The 23288-nt window shown below is 41.2% G+C and overlaps 1 protein-coding gene across 13 annotated transcripts in view; it reads right to left on the reverse strand.

The window, feature by feature from the left end:
- The window catches only part of SORBS1 (sorbin and SH3 domain containing 1), a 72062-nt gene that overhangs the window by 34593 nt on the left and 14181 nt on the right, over positions 1-23288 (reverse strand). For 5 of the 13 annotated variants that reach the window (XM_054515564.1, XM_054515570.1, XM_054515571.1 and 2 more), the window contains 12 exons: positions 22589-22708; positions 21066-21092; positions 20779-20894; positions 13750-13891; positions 11609-11638; positions 10267-10442; positions 9488-9551; positions 8279-8353; positions 7894-7956; positions 4061-4108; positions 3823-3946; positions 1737-1851 (listed from right to left, as the gene is read on the reverse strand). In XM_054515564.1, coding sequence (XP_054371539.1) covers positions 1737-1851; positions 3823-3946; positions 4061-4108; positions 7894-7956; positions 8279-8353; positions 9488-9551; positions 10267-10442; positions 11609-11638; positions 13750-13891; positions 20779-20894; positions 21066-21092; positions 22589-22708 — 1100 coding nt within the window. Of the gene's footprint in view, positions 1-1736; positions 1852-3822; positions 3947-4060; positions 4109-7893; positions 7957-8278; positions 8354-9487; positions 9552-10266; positions 10443-11608; positions 11639-13749; positions 13892-16825; positions 17198-20778; positions 20895-21065; positions 21093-22588; positions 22709-23288 lie in introns of all 13 variants that reach the window. The other 8 variants (XM_054515565.1, XM_036385384.2, XM_054515569.1 and 5 more) reach the window with 3 other exon arrangements.

Below are 23288 nucleotides of genomic sequence, written 5' to 3' on the forward strand. Positions count from 1 at the left end.
GATGGAGACTGTGAAGCTACTATTTCTAAAGCCTTCTTTCTTCTCTGGTCTATGGCTTCAAATTAAAGCCCATAAAATAACATTGGAAGTAACACAGCTATCACTTTCATCTTGGTTTTGATGAGCTCTGTGCATAAAATGTTTTTCAGTTATGCTGATGAAGGTTCTGCTTGTAGAACCATCAGAGGCTTTTAGACTCTGATTCCACAGCTCAGTTCAGTACCTGATGAAGTCTGAACACGTAAACAGTGCCACTGGTGATGACAGACCTTTCGCAAATGCTTAAGTACACAGATGAAGCGGGCCTTTTGCCACAAGTTTTAATCTTGTCTGTTTACCGTGAGACAAAATTGATGTTTAAGTCAGCGGAAATCTGGCTCCAGGATGGACTGCAGGAATGGAGGTGTCATACCATGTTCAAACCACTCCTCATTGGCACTTCTCTAATGGGCTGAGCCAACACCCAGTGGTATCAAGAGGGAGTCATCCACCACCCATTGCAATAGGCACTGGGATCATGCTCCCATCAGGAGCAACTTTGTTGAAGTCAATGAAGGGACACAGGTGTGAAAAGAGGTTGGTTCCAGCATCTTCAAAAAGTGATGGACCTTGATTACACTTGGAAGGAAAAAAGAAAACCCACCAAAATACTAAGGAGAAGCATCAGGTCTCACATCAGTCTTGATTGTTACATTTCTATTGGTTTAAATTGCTATTCACTCTTGTGTAAAATCCTAGGCAGGTTTTTCAGGAGTATTCCTTTATCTATTCCATGCACGGATCAATGTCTGAGCCGTTAAGGTACAACTTACATGTTGGAAACTCACATGCAATTAGCAGTTCTAATTGAATCCTTCAAATTAATGCCTTTATAGAACAATTATATCTTTATGCACTACCTTTGTACACTACTAACAACATTCAGTATTTTCGAGCAGTTACAGTGTCACACTTGCACCATGGAAGGACACCTTTAGTGATCTGTGCTGATTTATACTGGACTGGCTGACGAGGTTAGCATCATCTCTCTGCCTGTTCCTTGTCAAGTATTCTCAACCAAGGTTGAAGAAAGAGACTTTTTTATGTCCCTAGCTGTCACACTTCACAGCACTGCTTACTAACTCAGACTGAAATTGGAAACAGCTCACTTAATATGCCAGGTTACATTCCACCATCACTGGAGAGCTCACATTGAGTCCTGCCACCTCTGTCACAGAAGTGGTGAGATCCAGCTGAGGAAAAAAGCAACGCAGGGAAAATGGCCATATCCTAATGTACCTCAGAGGCATCCACTGAGGCACACCAAAGGCGCTCTGAAAACTAGTTCAGTGTTTAAAGCATCAGAGGAACATAGAAACTCAACCTGCCTTCTCTGTTGCATAATGCCTTCAACCCTCCTGCATCAGCTAATGCTGTGCCCTAGAAAAAGTACAGCTGGCAAAACAGCTGCTGAACAGGTCACAGTGTCAAACATGGATTAAAAACTAGGGTTAGTGATCCATACTTAACATGGAAAACAACAGGTCCAGAAGGAAAGAACCTCTCAATCCCCCCTGGATCTTGCTTTAGAGAGAACAAAAATGTTAGGAAGTTATGCAGAACAGTTTTCAAAAAACATCACATGAGCACTGCAATGTCAGCATAAGGAATCCCATCCAAATAGAACCACACAAGCATTTAGAGAGTATTTCATAATCACAGGATAAAGCCACAAACTAGGATAAATCAAACATTACCATCTTTTCATTGTTCAGAACAGAGGACTTCCCTGGCTGATAGTCATAAATGCTCCTGGGTTCTGCACGGTATTTTCTGGTGTCCACTTTCTTGTCTGGAGGCTCCCAGTCAGTCCTGAGGAAAGAAAGATCAATTACCCCAAAATACTGTGGTTTCTGTGGAGATAAACTGGTTCTTTACCCTATTAATTATGGTTTTATCAGGGTACTTTTAACCTAGGAAAGGAGACTGTTACAAGAGGAACAGTTCAGATAGGGCTCCAGGCAGGTATTTGTTTATCTATCACAGGCAGAGTTGAAAATAGCTCAGCTGCTGAAACAACTGGTGTGGAGGGGGGTTATTCTAAGAACTTTTAGTAAACTTCCAGACTTCTAAATCTTTCCCCATTGGAAACACCTTAATGAGAGGCTTCAACTAAGATCACAAATATAAACATGTTCAAACTTTAAGCAGAACTCAGATTAAATTACTTTTCCTAAACTTCTGCCTCTTAAGCCACATCACTGATAACCTGATTACCACTGCTCTGGATTCTGAGGGCACTCTGGATTCCAAGAGGAGGTTTTTTTCTAGACACATGAATGAATTATCTCAGGTTCTATTTTAATATGGCTAAGAACAGTCCATTGACTGCCCAAACCACTATATTTTGTGCAGTGCCTATACCAACACAGTTGAAACAACAACAGTCACAAAGCATTCAGGGTCCATATGCTACAAGGTCCTGCTGGTCTCAAAATTGATATAATCAGACACCTAATGCAGAATAACAAATGATCTCCAAAAAGCTGAGAAATTAGCCCTTTAAGGATGATAAACTAATTCTGATTTTGCTCTTGGCATATTGTCTTTGATTGGCAATGTGTATGTGGATTCATCTCACCCAGAATTCACCAAACAAAACTGAGGCATCTGTGCAAAACTGCTGCTCCAGGTTTCCTCTCCCTTACCCTTCTGATCTACTAGGATGGAAACAAACCTCTGAGCTGCCTAAACTCTCTCCACTGGCTGAGAAGAGACAAAGACAACTCATTTAATTTTTTTTCCTTTCTAAAGTAAGGCAAGATGACAGCCAAAATGATTGGCATACAAACAGTGCACAAATTTCAACAAGGATGATCTTTTCTGTCCAGACTAACTTGATTAATTAAAGACTCCAACCACAAAGAAAATTCTGGTGAGGCACTGGTTTGCTACTAGATAATAGGAAGCATTAATTATGGTAATCCTTTCACTTGCAAGAGTTTTCTCAGAGGGCAAATATACTATATCTTCAATTCCTGCATAAGGAAGACACTTTCTATCAGTAAACTTTGTCTCCTAATCCAGTGACCTGAGATACTCACTAAAGCAGATATGTCAAATTACAGCTTTGCTCATATGAGGCAGCAAATGAAAAGCACTAAGAGCATGTAGAAGGTGGTAAAGGAGGGAGGAACAGTTCAAGAGCTGGGAAAGTTCAGCAGGACATAAAATATTCTTTGCTCATTCTGCTTTCCCTTCATTTGTACATGCATTCCTTACTGTTACAAAAACGTTTAAAACACATGGTAACAAACAAAGCAAAAAACCAGGAGGGAAGTAATCCTGAAGATCAGAAATTACACTGCTGACTAGAACCTACTTCAGGTAAGTTCATATGGCTAAGATTCCTCAGAGATGGAAAATTTAACTAAGTTTTTACCAAGACTCAACATAAATCCAAATTTTGCTTCTCCACAATTATCACTACTTGCTTGTATTCTGAGGTACCTTTACAGACTCATACTGAGCCAAGAGTTTCCACTCTGCCTATGTGGTAGGCACTGTATAAGCATGACACTCAACTCTTGACCCAGACAGGAGACTATGCAACAGGCTGTGTGATGCCTGATGGAAAAGACAGACAGAATGGGGGACTGGGCTGTGACGATGAAGGAGTCCACTGCCACCTAGTAAAAGACTCAGAGTTAAAACTACATATCCAACTTCCAAAAAAGTTTAACTGGAGCCGTGGATCTAAGGCTTCCACTTTTAACCCCTTCCCATTGACAGCTTTCAGATATTCTTCCAGAGCTGATCTATATAAGGCTTAGTTCAGATCACCTTTCTGGGCTTGATTTCAGTGATGAAGCACGGTTTGGCAGTGGCAAAGTGGCAGACCTCTTCACAACCTTCTCGGAATCTATATTGTCCATCTCACTCTTGGAGCGGGGAACTTGGGTTCTGCCTGTAGGAGAAATCACATAGAGGAATATTGGTGAACTGGATAGGAGGCCAATAAACACATGCTTTACATGCCCTTTCTTTTTGACAGATTAAACAAGAAATGTGAATTACTTACTGTCCTCAGAATAGGAATAACGCGGAGAGAATGAATCAGAATCTTCATCTGAAAGACAAAAGCATTTTGCAAATGAGTCGAAAAAGCCCCAGAGAAAAAGCACCAGAGACCCTTTAATTTCTTCTACTAATGCATTCACCACAATTTGAGTGATATGCCCACTACTTACCACAGGGAGAGGATCCTAAAGAATAAAATTCCAATGAGGTTTAAATTGCATTTGAAAATAATTCCTAGATTCGATATAAATATTAATATACTATTTACACTAATACCTTTCTCCAGGCTCTCAAAGTACTTCAGAAAATAATCCCTTTTTATCATAAAACTCCTCTACAGCAAGGGTTATAGATCCACTTTATCAAAAGCTGAGAGATAAATAGAGGATCCAAAGGCCATAGTATATGATTAAAACAACTCATTAGGTACTAAACACAATAATACAGCTGAGGAGCCCTGCTGACAATCACATATGACTCTTGTATTTAGAGTATTCTGTATATTCAGAATATTCTGTGATTCTGTGACTGCACCATTTGCATTGCCTTCCTTTGCATGCTATTCGAGAGCATCCAAAGGAAGGCAATGAAGATGGTGAAGAGTCTAGAGGTGAAGCCACATGAGGAGCAGCTGAGGTCACTTGGTCTGTTCAGCCTGGACAAGAGGAGAGTGAGGACAGACCTCACTGCAGTTACAGCTTCCTCTGAGGGGAAGAGAATGGGCAGACATTGATCTCTGCTCTGGGGTGACAGTGACAGGACCCAAGAGAATGGCCTGAAGTTGTCAGGGGAGGTTTAGGTTGGACACTAGGAAAAGGTTCTTCACCCAGAGGGTGGTCAGGTACTGGAACAGGGTCCCCGGGGAAGTGGTGACAGCCCCAGCCTGACAGAGTTCAGAAAGTATTTGGACAATGCTTTCAGGCACATGGTGTGACTCCAAGGGGTGTCCTTGCAGGGTCAGGAGTTGGGCTTTGATGATCCTTGCGGATCCCTTCCAACTCAGAATATTCTGTGATTCTGTGACTGCGAAGAGAATTGTGAGCCAAAGTATTACTAATATCTCTGCAAAGAAACCACTCAATGTGACAGAGGAAAACACATAAAAACTAAGAAGATGAAGCTAGAATCAACTAGATTAAAAAAACCCACAAACTTTAAAAAAAATGTTATGTGAAATTAGTTATGACAATCAACAGCTTGAAACAACTTCTAAATTTTCTCTCATGGAGGACATCGATCAGATACTACAGCCAATCTCATCTGCTGGAAAAAAACAATTTGGCTAACACAGCTGACCTGAAGTTGCACTCAAGCCTTCATTAAGCCTTTCAGGAAGGCTCAGGGTAGTCTAAACCTCTAACCTATCTGCTTTAGTTCTCTTGGTGAATGAATTAGAAGGTTAAAGTTCCAAAAAGATGGTTATTGAGTCTTTGTAAGCCCATCATAACCTTCAGGTTAAGAAGGTCAATTCCCATTTTTAAACCTTACTGACAAAAACCAAATATCCATATTACACTGAACTGTTGACAAAAATGACTTATTCTTAAATAAAAGTTTGATTTACTCAGACAGAAAAATATTTGGTAAATCACAAAACTCAGTAGTCCCTACAAGTACAGATAAACAAATGTCTAAAACAACTTTCACAGCTATTCACCTCTAATAATCTTCTTTAGTGCTGTTAATAAATAAAAGATAATTATACTTACTTACTTGAAGAGAAATATCAACATTCATTATAGCTTGTCATTCAAACAAGAAAAACCATACAATAAAAATTCACTTCAGATAATGGCTATTTTCCTATTTCTTATATCCTAATATCTACAATAATGAAGAGAATAGCTATGTTTTGTCTCTGAGTATCTTATGAAGAAGAGTGTCTACATTTATCTCCTTTTTATACAAGAAATACAGAAACAGAAATCTGGAGTGGTTTGATAACACTAAAGAGTAAATCAGAATTGAGCATTAAAACAACATCATCTGCTTCTCAAAGCTTTATTCTAATCCATTCTCAAAGCAGTCACACACAAGTTTGTGACTTCAAAATCGGATTCCTTTAAAGAAGAGAGGCTGTTTCCCTCTAGGTGGTAGAGAATCTGCAGGGTTGGACTTAATTTCATGGATTGGACATATTCTGTATGGTTTCAGAAATGCTGAATATATTTTTGAAGGGAGCCCAGATCTTGATGTTTCTAGGAGGTCTTATTCATCAATCCATTCTGACATCAATTGTATGAAAGGGAGGCTCCAATTCACCTCTGTATAAACACTGCCACTGATTATGGATCTTTAAAGTGCTTTCTAAGCATGAAACATGTCCTGCAACCCCTGCAACTCTTCTACATCATCAAATTATTTTGTATTTCTTATCAAGAAAAGAATCCAAGCAAATATTAGAGAAATGTTTCCCAATATATTGGGAATAGAAATTAGTGTTTAGTCCAATAAAATTTCAACTATACAAACCAGCAAATTAATTTCATATGCACATTTCTAAGTGCATAGGAGACATTTATGGGAGAACAGACTCTTTAATATATTGTCATAATGGAGTTTGAAAACTTGGTTAGCCTAGAAGTGTAAAATGAATTTCAAACCTCATTATGAACAAGGAAATATTCTCTGTAAAATGCTTTTATCCATTAATTACTGAAACAGTGTCTCTCATACCCATACCCACATACCATTCTGCCAAGAGAAAATCACTTACCCTGCATTACAATTTGCAAGACAGGGCTCTTCACCTAATGTATTTCACTAAGAAATTATTAAGTACCTTAGATACCTGTATGACACTTCATCCACATTCATTTTGACAGTGAAATACACCTTACATTTCCTTGCCTTCTTTGAGTATCTCAGCTCATACTGCATGCTTTCTTCTTACACAATACCCACCAGACGTTTAATACAAATACTGAATAAAATGGTTAATTAATAGTCTCACCAGGGTTGGCTTGAGGCACAGGCTAAGTAGGCAAGTTCCTAGATTGCAGGACCTAAAGCATCACCAAAGCACCAAGCTAACGAGGCTGTCACCAACAACTTCCCAATCAGGAAATGTCTGAACATCCAATGTCTGCAGCAGATTCCAGTGTTTCTCATATATAAATATTTCACACAGTCACACAATTATCACTGCAACAGGTGCTGTTTCACCATCCCTGTAATATGACTGCAAAGTATTCTGATTTGAATATGAAGTTTAAAGGAATCGGCTGAGCACATGAAGAGATAAGGTAAAGACAGTGTTATTTCAAGTTGCAAGATGTGCTGATGAATCCAAACTCTGTCCTTGCCTAGATATGCCAAGTGCACCTAAGACCAGCCCTGAACCTATGCTATCAAGTTATTTTTATTTTAAAAGACTACACTTAAGGGACTGATCCAAAACCCACTGAAGCAAGTATAATATGCTTCAGTGACATTCTGGGTCTGGCCCTAATACTATGTTAATGTTAAAAACCAAAAGCAAATAACTAATGAAATTTATTGATTTGGAAGGGGTGGGGGGAGAAATCTCAGTTAAACCCATCTTTACACATAAAGTCAGCAACCTAGACATGTTAAATAATCACTGCACACGCAACTGATAAGTGCAGAAAACCAAGCAAACCCCAAGTTTGCAGCATTAGTCAAATACTAGTTACAAAGCCAGAGGAGCACTGCAAAGCCAAAAAGGAATCATACAGACAAGGCAATGCTTAGAGTGCAGCAAATCATTACGAGGCAGCATAAAGCTCAGCAACTAGAAAAAACTCCAGGAAGAAAATAAATTGATAAGGCAGCATTTGTGCAGAAAAAGTAGATATGGACCTTAATTATTACCTTCAGAGATAGGACTAGGAGTAGACGCAGGAAACTGGTATGTAGGAGAATAAGGATTGTCTTCTGTAGCAGAGAAAAGCAGTGGATTTTGAGACTATCCACAGTGAAGTGGAGGTTCTGCTTCATTCCCCAACTTCTATCACCATATGATTTTATTCCCTACTTTAATAACACTAGGGTAAATGGTATCATATTTTAAAAGAGATTAATGGATTAGCAAAGATTTAGTTATTTTATGCATCACACAAGAAGCTATACTGGGAATAAGTGAATTTCCAGGCAGTGTAACAGAAAACTAGAACCTGAATCGAGTTATTATTAGGGCACTATAGTACAGTTAACTCAAAGCAAAAGACAACAGATACTCTGACTAAACTTCTGGTACCTTCAGTTTTTTGCTGGATTTCAGGAAGTTCAGGAAATGTGTAGGTAGGGCAATAAGGGTTTTCTTCAGGATTGTCTAAGGAGAGGAACATGATTTGCAAAAAAGAACAGAGAGGACAGATTTTAAGGGGAAGAAGGGCGAGCCAGGAATACATTCAAGCTGACTACAGTCCCTCTCATGCTGATGTTCTGGCATGACACAACCTAGAATGCCTCTTTGTTCATTGCTGCCTTGCATGTCTGGGCCTTGGGAGAGATCCTGGAAGCCAAGGGGACTGAACTCATTCTCTTCCATCTGAGCATGGGCTTTAGCTGAACTAAAGAACCTCTGTTAGGAGCAGCAGGATTAGGAAATAGTTCAACTCCTCCTCATCCCATCCACTGAAGCACAGCATTTATCTATGCATAAAGCTCATTAGGACAGCACCTGCAACAGCAAATACAGCTCCAGTTTTGCATGCTCTGCATTTGGTTCCAGAAGCACAGATCTGAGCTGTGCCTGCCTGTGTGTCAGGCTGTTCAGAGGGGTCAGCTTGCAAGTGCTACTGCAGCCATTTCTCACACAGAAAAATGTGAATGTATCAGCAGTCAGGCATAGAAGTGCCCCAAGGTGGGAATCCCCTGAGAGTTCACCACTGTGAAGTTTGTAAGTGCTCACCACAATTCTAGGTTTTCAAAGGAGAAAGATTAGGGTATTGAAAAAGCAGAATTCAGATTCTAAACTCACCAATAATTAATGGAAACCCTTCCACTGGTTTCAGTGAACTTCAAATCCTGCTTTGTTGTGCAGGTACTAAAGCTTAACAGTGTAAAAAGTTTCCTCTTATGCACAAAGAAGTTTCAGAGATAACCTACTGTATTTTAAAAGTGTGTAGATTGGGTTAGCTAGTAAAACTGGAGTTCAGGGATCTATTTTCCCTAAGTATGGAGTTATTATCAGCTTTTCTGGTCTCAAATAGTATAGTTGATTTCATGAGGGCACTGCAGTTCACCTTTCAGAACAACTCAGACCTTTCTTTGGACTTCAGAGTTCTCCTACCTTTGACTTCAAAGATTTCAAATACATTGGTTGAGTTGTGTGGTGCAGAGCACACACTAACTAACATTAAATGCTTTTATTTAACATCCAGTAAAATTCTTCATATGGATGAAACAAAATGTCATCAAGGTGATCTTTTAAAGTAAATAAAAACCATCTGTGCTACAGTACCTCTATTTAGCTTGTGGATCTGTTTGAACATCGTCTTGTACCAGTCCTTCGATCTGTCTGTATTCTGTTGGAAAAATAAATATACATTGAAATAATCAACAGTGACTCTACCAGCCTTTCAAAGTTATCACAAATCTCCAGCAATGAAAAAAAATTACACTCTATGTGAAAACTGCATCATATGAATATCCTGAAATATTAATTATTTCACTCAGATATATCATCTCATGTGACATTTCATTCAAATAAGTAATAATTTAAGAGCTTTGCAGAGGCAGGTCGTATGAAATGTTTTGTATATTAATCTGGTTTGACATCCAAACTTAAAAACAACTTCCCTGTTTTTAAGTATTCAGTGGACAGTTAGAAACATTGAGCATTTAAGTAATTCCAGAAACTACTTGTAAGAGTAGGTTAATAATTCTTTTCATAATTTCCCCTGAACACTGAATGAATGTAATCACATATAAAGGAGGTATCTGCCTCTAAGATGGCTACAATGAGACAAAACTCTTCTTCAGCTGCTAGATGGGAAGGAAACAGAAGAGCAGAAAACATTATTATCATATATTATAAGAAACACTAATTTTTAATTTTCTTTTCCCTGAAGGAGCTGAAACAGGTCATAGATAGCAAATGGAATAATTCATCATAAATTATATTGGAATTAGAATTCTATTTTCCCTTAAATCTCTGCAGCTTTAGTGAGTTCCCTAAGTCCTAAGGTAAGCAGAATGTAGCCCAGGCTTTGTGTACCAACCACATGCTCAGTGTTTTACCCTCAGTGGAATTCCAATGTCATCAACAGAGGTATCAGCCATGTAGGGAGGGCTCCTGACAGTGCTTCTCTTCTCCTCCACTGCCCTCTTCTCACTTGGCGCAGCCTCCTGAGCCGGCTTGTCCCGCAGAAGTGCTGAATCAACTCTGTCAGAAACTAATCTGTCTGGCACTGAATCTGGAAATGACAATGGGGGATTTTTATCTCATCCCAGCATTTCACAACATCACCATATTGGGTCCTTTTAAGGCAAAAATTCTAGCAAGTAGTTGATGAGACAGACTGTCATTGCTGGTTGTGATTAGCAGCTACACTGAAGGAAATCTCCCAAGAAAATGCCCAATGCCAGCAAAAGCAGGCGAGCATCTCTCAGGCAGTTACCATCACACATCTCACGACAGTCTCAGCTGTCATATAAGACAGTAATTTTGGTTTCAACAATTGTTGCTTTTGACTAATTAATAACTCTACAATGTCCGTCTTCATCAAAAAGCACCTGTAATACAGTCTCCTGTACATCTTTTTCTGCCAATTTCAACCTAAATGTGTAGTGGTGCACCACTTTTTAACAGATTGCATTCACCTCTCTGACAGCCCTGTTTGTTGCAGACAGTATATGATGTTTCCAATTAATTTCCATGCCCTAATCAGAGTGTGTAAACAACAAATGTTGTTTAAGCATACATATGACATGATTTCACAGGAGTCTGCATAAGGATGGAGGGAAATAACTAATTTCTTCAGATTGCCTTGCTTCCAAATTGGAATTCCTTGACACTGCCCAACTGACACCCAGAGGTAGCAGCAGGCATCACCAAGGGACTTCAGATTGTTCTGAAGCTCTGCAGAGCTGCAGCACAGCAATCCTCAGTGAAGGATTTTTTTTCTATGTGGATTTCCTGCAGAGGAAACACCTGCAATTTCAGTCTGCCTCATCAAGACTTTTGCAAATCCTATAATTTTTACATCACTGCATGCACTGAAGAGAGAAAGATATGTTTATTCACATGCACATCACCATCCTGCCCAAAGCCATTAAATGTGTAGAAATCTGATAGGGGCAGACAGTGGAGAAAAGGCTCGTGCATAGCAATGCATTGATCTGTTGGTACCATGAGCAAACACAATTCTGCCCTGCAAAACCCAGAACTAAAGGATTCGTGTTTAAAACCTTGGTAAATTTTATGACTTAGGACAAACAGATGAGTAATTTAGGTGTTTGGTATATTTCTTTGCAGCTCCTGGGCAGTGTGTTTGCTGAAGGCACCCCACAAGCTATCAAAGCAGCAGCTTTGCTCCAGCAGAGGCAGCAGCTGAGGGGTAGCAGACCTTTCACATCATACCTGCCAGGCTACTAAGCCTTTTTTGCTGTTCTGTGGTAAAGGAAGAAACAAAACAAAAAGAAATACAGGACAAATGTGTGAGACATAAACAGCAAGTGCTCTGGTGCTGCATTTCTGACAGGCAAGAAATACACTGTAGAACGATAGCAGGTGCTGGAGAAAATCTGTTTTCAAATACCCTGCCAAAGTGACAGCCCATGGTCCCTTCTCCACACAGCAGTCTCGTGGGATAACATAAATCTCATGATGCAGTGACCAATACATTTGCAAAGAGCGTTTATATTTAAATTTTCTTTTTTTTTTATAACATAAGAATAAACATCAGAATATTTAAAGAATAAAACATTGGACAGCAGATGATTTGAAAACCAGCAAAAATTCACAGAGTCAAGCAACTTGATAACTAACTCTGTTACCATTATCATAAAGTACATTTTGAAATAATACTGCTGTAGCATTTCAAAGGGATATAGGAAAGGATAAAGTCATTGTTGGTGCTTGCTGGGTCTCATCACATATTACTGAGCCACAGATTCAATGACTTGTGCACAGACAGAGCTTGAAAGCTTTGGTTCTTGACACAGTCCCCTTGGTTAGAGGCTTTTCATTAACCAGTTCCTAGAATGGATTATCTGTGGTATCTCTCAGCAGGTTTCACCACCCTAAAGTTAGTGCTTCCTAAAAGGATTTCCAAATGACCTACCCAAATCACAGGGGAATAAAGAAGAATGCTTAGCACTCTGTTCTCTGCTTTTTTTTTATTCCCTAGCAACTAACTATTTTCTTTAAAGCATGAAAGCCATTTGAAGAGAATAAAATATTTTACTGACATAAAAAGCACAAACAGTTTTGAAAGCTCATATTGTTAGAGCACAGATTAAAAAACTTTAATACATTAAACACATCTGTTATATATTTATGATAAACCATGCCATGCAATGCCTGAACAGGAAATAACTGTGCTTTGGGGTGGCATAGAACACTTGCCAAGCAAGTTTGCCATAGTAACAAACCTCCATGTGAGTGCTGTTTTCTAGAGGAATCCACCTTCACCACATATTTGTACTAAGAGTATCATCTCAGCAAGGAAGACTGGTATTTCTCCTCAGTGTAGCTCCCTCACCAATACCTCTGAACTTGGATCTTTAGCCCCCAGCCCTCTATTCTGCTGACCACTGATGGCAAGCTGCTCCTACACATCATGTTCACCCAATAGCTGCCCACATAGGAAAAAAAACCCTACATGCACTGGGTAAAAGCAAAGGTCAGCACTCTGAGCCTTTGAAAAGGTAAGCCACAGGAATAGTGGCTAGATTCCTGGAGTTTCCCAAGTCCACTGGAAATCAAAGCAAACTGGACTGTATCTCTGTGACCTGTTACAAGCTACTGTCTTTAGTGCTGCACAACGAAATGGGAAGCTGTAGTAATGCCAGCCATCAGGAGAACTAAAACAGAGGAGCAAAGTTTCCCTCCAAATACAGAGGTAAAGAGATAGAACTATCTATTCAGCTTGTGTGAGAAAGGTATTGATTCCTGGGAGTTCTCAAACAAGGCTGTTTTGCTCATTTGCAAATCCAGAGCTCAAGGATTACTGCAATATGAGTTTGAGTTGATCCAGTTACAGGCAGAGGAAAAAATTGCCAAGATCAAACTTGCGGGCAAGTAGATTATTTACTATTGAGTAAATTCTGCTACAAATTCACAGGTCAAATCTCTCCCACAGTAATAGAAAATACAGCTGCCTTTACACTGCAGTAGCTGAGAAGTAGCATATCACCTTTTCAAGCTACCACAAGCTACCTTGTTTCTACAAACAGATATACAGGAGCATATAACCCTTTCCACCATGACAAGACACCTGACAGCTGTTACCTTGCAATAGCTTATTCATATGTCCACAGCCCAGTTAGAAACCTCTCCCCAGCCTCAAAGAGCTTCTGATCCACAGGTTTTAATTAGAAAAAACATAGCACTCTCACTTGCCTGTTTTATGTTCCAGTCACTAAGACTATTTTGAGGCAACTTTGTTAGTTCTTAGTAATCTGGACCCAATTATCAACAGCACACACATTCTCCAGTTCCTTGTAGCATAACAGTTTGCTCATTTTGAGCCAAAATTATCTATATGCAAGTCTCCTTACCTCGATTGTGCTGCAACAGGACAATAGTGGGATTGACGATTGTGGTAGAAGGATAGGCAGAGGCAGACTTGCTGATGGAAGTGATGGAGGTTGGGTAGTCAGTGCCAGGCTGGGGCACTTCATTTAGCACAGGACCTGGGTCCTGGAAAGAAGAGCAATACATGATTAGCAGCATGCCAGTGGTGCTACACTGGGAAAATCCATGAAAAACCCCAACATTTTAGGCTGAACAAGAAGCATAATCACAGCAAATTTTAGTAAAAAAGGCATAAGCATAAGTATTACCCTGCTCCTTGAACACATCCTGCTCATTGTTAATGAAATTAGTTTGCTAAGGCAGTACTATAGTTATTTGGTGTTGGGTTTCACAACTCCAACCCCAAAAGAGGGCACTAAGTTTATCTAGCAGACACTTTGGAGCAAACACAAGGTGTCAGAAATGAGCAAATCTATTTTGGGGAGGGGGGAAGATGCAGACATCTTTCCCCTGATACACCCACACACAAACATTTGTTCCAAGAGTATTCCTTTCATAGGAAGTCAGACATGCAAAACCCATGCAATTCTGGAATGAAACAGTATTGCTGCAGCCAGTTTGGTAAGAAAAGTCTAAGGAATTAAGTTAGCACTGTCACTCAGGAGACAATGTGATACCTACCTGATTAAAGTAATGACATAAAAAGGCCCCAAAACTGACAGAGGGTAACAAGTAGGACTCTAGTAAGGAAGATGGATTTGCTGCTGGAGAACAGATAGCAAGTTGCTCTTGCTCTCCTAAAGCATCCAGCTCCATTATTTGCTTATTTCAAACCCACCTATGACATCACCACTGCTCAGGTTGCTCTGTAGAAATACAGGCTGTGTCTGCAGGGAGACTTTGAAACCTAGCTCACCTTTGAAAAGCCTCAGTCCATGGATATTGGACTTCTGGTGGTGGTAAGGTGGCTAAGATAAAGAAGGGATGATGACCAAAGACTGTGTGTGCATCAGCTTACACTGAGATTTTTCAAAGCCTCTTAAGGAATTTGGACACACAATTACCCTTAATGGGGACTGAGCATCCAAACAAAGAGAATATGGGACAACAAACCAAATTCCTGCATTCCTGCTGCTCCACTGTTGGACTCAAATGCTGCAAGCCACTGGTCTGTAAAATCAACTGAGCATTCAAGGGTATTTTCATCATTATTAAAAAAATCCCTGAATATGCCCAGAATATTGCTCCAGAAATATTCCTGCTTCCAGCTTTTCTGGCTAAATGCAACTGCAAGTCAGTGCTCTTCATTCACACCAGCATCAGATGAAAGGACTTGCAGCACCAGGCAGGGGACTGAAGAGGGGCCAAAGTGAGGCCTGGCACCAGAGCTCAAAGATAAATCATAGTGACAACTGGCCAAAATCAGAGCAAGCACCTACAGCCTCTCCAGCCTGGAGGGAAAATGGGGAAGAACAATCTTATTCTGTTGGATAAAGGTGATCTTGCTTCAAGCAGCAGCTGGTCAGGCCATAGACACTTCATGGGGACAGAAAATAACCAATGGTCTTCAGGAACAGATGTCCCCTAGAGAGAGACCAGCTCCACTTTGCTGACTGCAATAATATTCAAACAATGCAATTAGCAATAAGGAGGAAGAGTCAGGGAAAAGTGTGAGAAGTGGCTTTGAGCTTCACTTTGATAACTAAACTACAAATAAGAATCCCTCAAAGAAGAGGGATGCTGGATCAGGACAGGCTCAGCAGCCCCAGTGAAGTCACCAAAGAGGGTGAACAAAGACCAAAGACCATTTAAATCATTGTGGAAAACAGCTTGGTGACTACATGCCTGAAGTGAGTATGTCCAAAAATGTTTAAACTCTCATCTCAAGAAAGTCAGGCACTGCTCCTCTAAGATTTGGATGCCTCCTGATTGTTTTTTTTTCTGGAATCTGCAGATAGACTCCATTAAAAAAAACCAACCACAAAACACTCAAAAAAACTCCTACAAAACACAAACAAACAAAGAACACCAAACAAACAAAAACCAAAACACCAAATCCAAACTTTCATTCATTGCTCTCTGCAATAAAAACCCTACCAATTTTAATAAAAATAGAAAGGCCAATGCTGAGAACTTTTGAAAATATCATCCTTGGTTGTTTTTTACTTTTCCCCAGCCCACATGCCTGTTTGCTAGATCCCTATACAGTCAAAGGGCAGAGCAAGCATCATCATGAGAGAATGCATTTTCTTCTGAACTTCTACCTTGTCCCCACAAGCAAGCATAAAAAAAAGGTGGCCGTAAGACTTTCAGCACAAGGAGCTACTTTTTGCCTCCTCTGCAATTTTAACTGAGAGCCGCTTTTCCTCCTTGTCCTCGAGGACTTTTTAAAAAGGTGATGAGCTTAACGAGAAACAAAATCTAACTCAAGAAGAACACAATAAAGTCCAAGTTCAAACTCTTGTGGACTTAATTATTAAAATTTTCAAAGACAAGCAATTGCAAAATGAAGAAATACTCTCTGCCTAATCTATTGCATAGCACCTCCATGCTTGGAGGGCTCTTAGTACAGTAACTGATCTTATAACTTGTAGGTCATTGGATACTGGCAGCAATCTTACACTGATTTTATCAGGGATTTGTGTGGAGACCATATGGTCTTGTGGCTCCAAGTGGAACAGAAAGCCAGCCCTAACCTTTAACTGGCCTGCTGTTGCTGCTTTAAATGTTATTCAAACACAATTAAGGATGCTATAAAAAGAGCCTGAAAAGATCAGTTAGTTGCAGCTATTCAGTTTATGCAGAATTCATTACTCTGAGCAAATCCTGTGAAGATTCTTAAGGTGTACATCACCCAGCAGAATGGGCACAAAGGGAGACAGTCAAATGTTGCAAGAAGTCAAAAGAAAGTTCAAAACTGCACAAGGCAGGCAAACTGCATGCACTAGCACAGGACGCAAACACGGTTTCAGTTGTCATGCTGCTGGCAGGGAGTGAGTCATCACTCCTCCCTCAAGTTTAGTATTGCAAGGAGAAAGTAATTTTAATCCAGGAATACAAATTTAGGAAAAGGGCGAGGAGGGTACTTGGCAAGCTTACTGTATGTGAGATGACTCCAGTGATTTCAGGCTTCAAGCCCCTGTGCAAAGCCCCCGTGACTGGAGGGACAAGTGAAGGTGGTGACGAGAAGAATGGCAGTTTCGGGTAAACAGAGGGTAATGTGCCAGATGTGGAGGGTGCTTGGTTATGGTGGGAGCCCCTCTGGAGATGTGGGGGAATGAAATCGTCTAGAGTTGGAAAAGTCAAGGGTGAGCCAGGAGGAACAATCTCAGGGAATACGGAGCCTTGCCCGAAAGGAACCAGAGGCGGTGGTGGAGTGCTGGAGCTGCCTTCTTGTTGTCTGTCTGGATTAACCTGAAGGAGGGGGACTACTATAACTCCAGGCTGAGCTGAGGTGGTGGCAGTGGCATCCTGTTGGAAACAAGGCGTTGTTATGCACTGGGGGAGATTGTTACTTTAGTCTAATGCAGCCATATCGTGTCATGCAAGGAATGTACCCAAAATGATACAAAGATCATCTTCCCTAAGGAGACATACTTCTTCAGGCTTGCAGCCCTGGCCTCTATGAACACAATGTTTTTTTGCAAAAATATTTATTTCCCCTCATCACCCCTCTTCTCCAGTTCTTTGTAGTGAGGCTAAAATCAAACAAAGAACAGCTCAGCATTCACCATCACTTGAGAAGCTCTAACCATTATACATTACAGAGCTTGTTTCTTTTACATGTCCCTAAAATAGAAAGATCCTCGCCAGTCCAACCCAACTCCCTGCAAACACCACACACACACACAGACACACAGATCAACATTGAGGGGGACACATATGGGGTGTTAAATATTATCAAGTAAAAGACCACAAGACTCAAGGCAGCACAACAAGTGCTGAGAAATTAAGGTAGGAGGGGAATAAAGCATTAAGGGAACATTGTAACGAATTAAAGAACTGTTCGCTCAGCTGAAAGAAAACAAGGTTATGGAGAAAACATGTACCATGCTGCGTCCCATTGCCTTGTATGGTGGCTGTCGCTGCTGAGTAAGGTAAGGCTCTTTTCTCATCCTGTCCTCTGTGGCAGCTGTGCTCTGGGGCTCTAGCACTCTGTCCCTCACAGCTTGCAGAGGTGACGGCTGAGTCCGGGAGGGCTGGCCTGCACCATAACTAACTGCGTCTTTGCTGAGAACAATGTAAAAGTACGGCCTGGGAGGAATAGGAGGAGGAGGAGCAGCAGGAAGAGACTTTTCAGTGTCTGTTACAGAGGGAACAATGTTGGTGGCTGGTGCCTGAGTGAGCTCAGCGCCCAAACTGGTGCTGGCTGCTGGGTCATGTGTGCTGCCAGTGGAATTTTGAGATGCGCCTGAGCAAGTGCTGTTAGATAAACAAGCTACATATAGTTTGCTGACCTTTTTATCTGCCTTCGTCTCATGACTGGAATTCATTCCAGCCTTGCTACTGGGATCTGCCCTGACAGGGTTGAGTTGTATGGATGATGCACCTGATGAGGAGTGACTTTCCAAGAGTGGCTGCCCAGCATGCACCTCATCTTTGGGGCCTGAAGAGGGAGAACGCCCTGCTGGTAAGCCTTGCATCCCACTGGGGACAGCCCCGTAGGGGGTAGGTGATGACAAATAACAGCGTGCACTGGTGTTTGGTGATGCACGCTGTGAGTAAGGCTTGGGTGCATTCAGGTACACACAGTCCATGATGGGCACTGGCAACAGGTTGGTCACTTTAGTGTCAGTGCGAGGACGCCATGCAAAGCTTTCCTCTTTGGGAAGAGGAGGACGGGGAGGAGCCTGATCAGGCAGAGTCAAGAAGGTAGGAAGGAGAGAGGAAGCAGCATCAAATGAAAGGAAAAAGGAAGGAAAAAAATTAAATTCTCAGAACGAATTTGATCACTAGACTTGGGTTAAGCAGGTTTTAATACAGCAAGAATAAAAAGCAAATATAGTATCTGAAGGCCACTCACTCACATCCATCGTCCCACACATTCTTTCTCAGCACAGCTCACCGCAGCACACAAACTCAACCCAGCCCTCAAGTCCCTGCCTATGTGTTTCTCTCTCTGCTCTCAATAATTCTCACTACTGTGTTGTCTCAAGAGGCCTGCACAGCTACACTCACTGTGCCTCAGTCAAGATTTAACATCATGGCTAACTAAATTCAGTTTCATGCTTGCATAACTAAACACTTCCCAGCACTGGGGACATTTGAACTGCAAAGCCAAATTCAGAGTTCTAGGCCATCTCTGCATGTTAAGTGCACTGCTGAAAAGTGAATATTGCCAATGCTAATGAAAGCAGACATCAAGTGAGTGCTGTAGCCTACTGTAGCTGGCTAAATAAAAAGTGAGCACTTCTTCATTCTAAAGGCCAGCTCTTCAATTCTCTTTAGGATTTTTCCATCCTGAAAAAACTTTCAGGAAGACCAGAAAAATTACAGTTTTTTGAGGAACTGAGATCATCAGAATTTGCCTCCAGAATCAAGATCACCAAGAGAGAAATCCTGCTTCTAGTAAATAATAAGAAAAGCTTTACTGGTTTTGGTACTTGGCAACATATAGCTTGCTAACTCCAAATCATCTGCCTACTGCATCTCCAATTACAGTGAATTTTTTCTGAAAGCCAAACTGTTTTGAGATAAAATAACAATACAGAGGTTTCATTTTATTTATTACTTTTTTGCTAGTAGCTGAAAACAAAGATCTACTGGAAAGAAGAGAATACCCACCTGGTGAACAACAGCTCCCTGGATTTTTGCAAATTAACCCTTTGGAGACTGTGAAAATAGGTTTTACAAACACCTCGTTGTCATACCTTTATGGGCAAAGGCTGCCTAAACCACTGCTAAAAATGTCAAAACCAGAGAATGAAGATGCCTTAACAGCTTGCAACATTTAAATCTGGAAAGAGACATCCTTAAAAGTCATCCATATATGACAAGTTGTGGCAAGTACCTATTCTTGTTATATGGATATAGATGTAGAAAAGTTTCATAAAATTACAGGTGCTGTTCCAAAATCTGCTGTCCTCATGTTGCCCCTCTGCCCCTCCCACCCTTTTTCTGAAGCATAAGGGAGTGAAGAAGTGGGTTGTTTAGTGCTGTTCTAAAGGGCTTCTGCCTCTGAATAGGTTCATTCCTTTTGGAACTTCTTCCATTTCAGCTCAGTTTGTACAGTAGCTCTTGAGACTCCTGTGACAAGTATTATGTGCACCAGTGCTCCCTCTGTTCATCAACAAGACCAGGAAAGGGCTACAGGACAGCTCTAAGTATTGAGCAGAAATGGGTCTCTCTTTAGGGTGCTGCTCCTTCCCACACCTTCATTGGAGCTGTTCCTTCTCCCACTTTCACTTACAGTACCTGGTCTGTAGCATTGCTAAAGGGACCTTGATGATGGGGAGCAGTCACACTGATAGGGGACTGGGCTTTAAAGGGACTCAGTTTCACACAAGAATCCAGTTTCTAACGAAGGGTTTCCTTACCAGCTTCCAGACTGCTTCTGAGCACCCCCCAAAAAAAAAATAAAAAGGATGGCATTGCACTTCTCTTAGCAGACTGACTTCAACAATTTACCTTCACATACAAATAACCTTTCCCTTGTCAGCTTCTGTCAGTTATAGTGTAAAAACTGAAAGGCATTTCCCCAATATTTTATTTTTAATGTAGGGTGCAACTCTGATTACAGCCTGCAGCAATTTCTAGGAAATAAACCAGCATAAAATACAAAATAATTACAGATGGTTACTTCACCTTTTTTCTTGCAAATAGCATTGTCCTCCTCCTTCATCCACTGAGGAAACACTGTGGTGTGCCTGAATACATGAGCTCCACAACATTTTGCTGACATCGGTGCTGCCCCCATTTTAAAGGCAGAAAAAGCTGAGGCACAGCAACTTACCCATCTGCAGTCAAGTTTGGAGTTCAGCCCAGGACTCCTGATCATGAATTCAGTGCTTGAACCCAGATGATCACCTCAGGGTCACAGAAGAAAGGCTTACCTGTGGCTTGCTCTCTGAAGAGAGGTTTGGACGCACACTCCTATAACCCTTGGCAGCCAGAGAAGATGGCTGGGCATCCCCATTGGCATCAGTGTTAGACGACGACCTCCAATCATCTGCAAGGGGAAAGAAAACTCAGATCACAGATTCCCTCCAGTTGCAGGATAAGTGAAAGGAGGGGACGCTTTTTTTCCTTCCCCTCCCCCCCTTTCTTTTTTTCCCCCAGGCAACAAGAAATAATTCCAATAAGCAACGGAAGTAACAACAGAAGCAGCCAATGTTTATACCTGTTTCTGAGTTTTCTGGCTCCAGACCTAAGTGTTTCACAGAAAGGAGGGACAGAGGAGGTGGGGGTGGAGGATAGGCATAGAGGAAAAGAAAGGGGGAAAAAATAAACCATTACATTTCCAGAAAACATGTACCAATTGAAGTCAAGAGTCAAGCTACTTCATTTCACACATAAAATGCTTTCTGACAGGGCTGTGTAATTACCATAGAGACCAGCCCTAAACATGATGTCCTCCTTGTTTCTGACCTTTGTAAACACAAGGCAATTCATTCAGAGCAATGAAGAAACAATTGTTCATTGACATTCTTACTTCAGAGGCAAAAAGGCTGCCCAGCTAGCTACTTTCTAAAGTTGCAGCTTGACATCCAGACACCACAAATTACTGGAAATGTAGGGACCCTGTATTCAGATTATGAAGACATAGCTATCCTTAACAATATCACTATATGTGATTGAGATAAAGGATTACCAACAAATAGATCAAGTTTTGCAGACTAAGTGCATGAAGGGTGTAATAAGATACATCATCACTTTACAAGCCTGTCCCTGCAGCTACATGCAGTGGTTTCATCACATATTTACCTGCTTCTCACTGGGGTCCTCCCCACCCTGTACCCATTTTGCTGTTTAAGTTATATGCACAAAGCTCTTCCAGCTCCAAAGTACATTTCATAAAGCAATTGAGAGAGTCAGCAAAAGAAGTATTAATGAACTGATTTCCATAGTAATGGACCCATTGCCATTCAAGCTGTTGGAAATTTATGAAGCCATCAACAGAAAGGAGAGAGGCAACAGCAGGGGGTAGGAGTGAAGAAAGAGAGAAAGGCAAGCATAAAAAGAGGGTAGGTCATGGGTGGAGCAGAACAGGAGAAGACAGAGCAGAAAGTAGCACATTAGGGCTGGAATTAATGGAATTGCCCTTTCTCCAACAATACAGTCAGAAACAATGTACGCTTTGTTTTCAGGAGCACGTTTTACCCCCTCCCCTTTAACGGCATCTTGCCTTTGGGAGTTCATCCTCTTTGCCAGACCCACGACACTGGCCAGGTTTGCTATGCTGTGCCTGTCTCCCACAATTAAGTAATTACACATCTGCTATTGAAAGGCAGCAGAGCTCTGTGGCAACACTGTCCAGCGGGGGGACGCTTTGCCTGCTTCCCTGACAACCCAGCTGAATGCTGCAGGGGCAGCAGCACTGCTCAGCTTCCTTCTGTTCCACCTCATGCTGGGGTAAAAAGAGATGACACAGGCTGCCCTGGGAGCAGTGAGGGTGGGAGGGGAAGAAAGAAAAGAACTGAGAGTTTTTGGTGCTCCTGACAAACTTCAGTCAATGACTGGGCAGTCATGAAACCGGCACTAGGAGTCAGTCTCTCCACTGGTCTGGTCCTTGCAAGAGGTTTCCAACTATGCTATGGAATTCTGGGCTTTAAAGCATAATTATAAAGTAAGCCCAAGATCCTGGACTGACCTGTCTTGAGGTTACTGTGAGTAACAGATGTCAGTTAACCTTCCACCACTTACTTTCAGGTTGCTCAGCATCCTGAGGACATGGTGAAGTGACATTCCGATTCCCTTCATAGGACGGGGTTGCCCGGAGAGTTACAGCTCCTTTTCCACTGCAGACTTTTGTGGGATCCATTTCTACAGAAAATGCACATGCACAGAAGAAACACATAGAAAGGGATGATGCAAAGCTATCAGGAGCCATCAGAGTGCTAGAGTAATTTTAGCATGGCTGCCTCCAGGTGAATCAATCTAGTAATGTTTGTGCAGATGAAGATTAGCTCTGCATTTAAAGCATTGAGAAATCAAAGCAGTTTTATAGTCATGTAATCGATGAATGCAGCAGTTAAGTTCTGAGTTGGTGCAACAGAGCTAAGAGGGAGGGGGGAAAAAAAGGACTGTTTGAACCAAAGGTCACAGGGCCATTTTCTATATTTGTTCTACTTTGTACAGAGATACTGTGCTAGCAAGGACAGTCTTCCATTACACCTGTAGCTCTTCTATAGGGATGTCCCAGTGACATAATGCACAGACTTTGTGTGCCAAAGCTTAAAAATGCCTTTTGTGGAGGACTGAAATTGGAAAAAAAAAAAAAACCACAAACTTTTGACCACTGGAAGATAAAATCTTCTAACAATGCTGAATACAAGCTAAAGGCAAGGCACTGCAAGTCACCTTCCTGCCATCTCCCCACTTCATTGCAGTGTTTCACCTTCTG

This window comes from Molothrus ater, chromosome 8 (assembly GCF_012460135.2).
Source record: "Molothrus ater isolate BHLD 08-10-18 breed brown headed cowbird chromosome 8, BPBGC_Mater_1.1, whole genome shotgun sequence".
In the NCBI taxonomy this organism is placed as follows: domain Eukaryota; kingdom Metazoa; phylum Chordata; class Aves; order Passeriformes; family Icteridae; genus Molothrus; species Molothrus ater.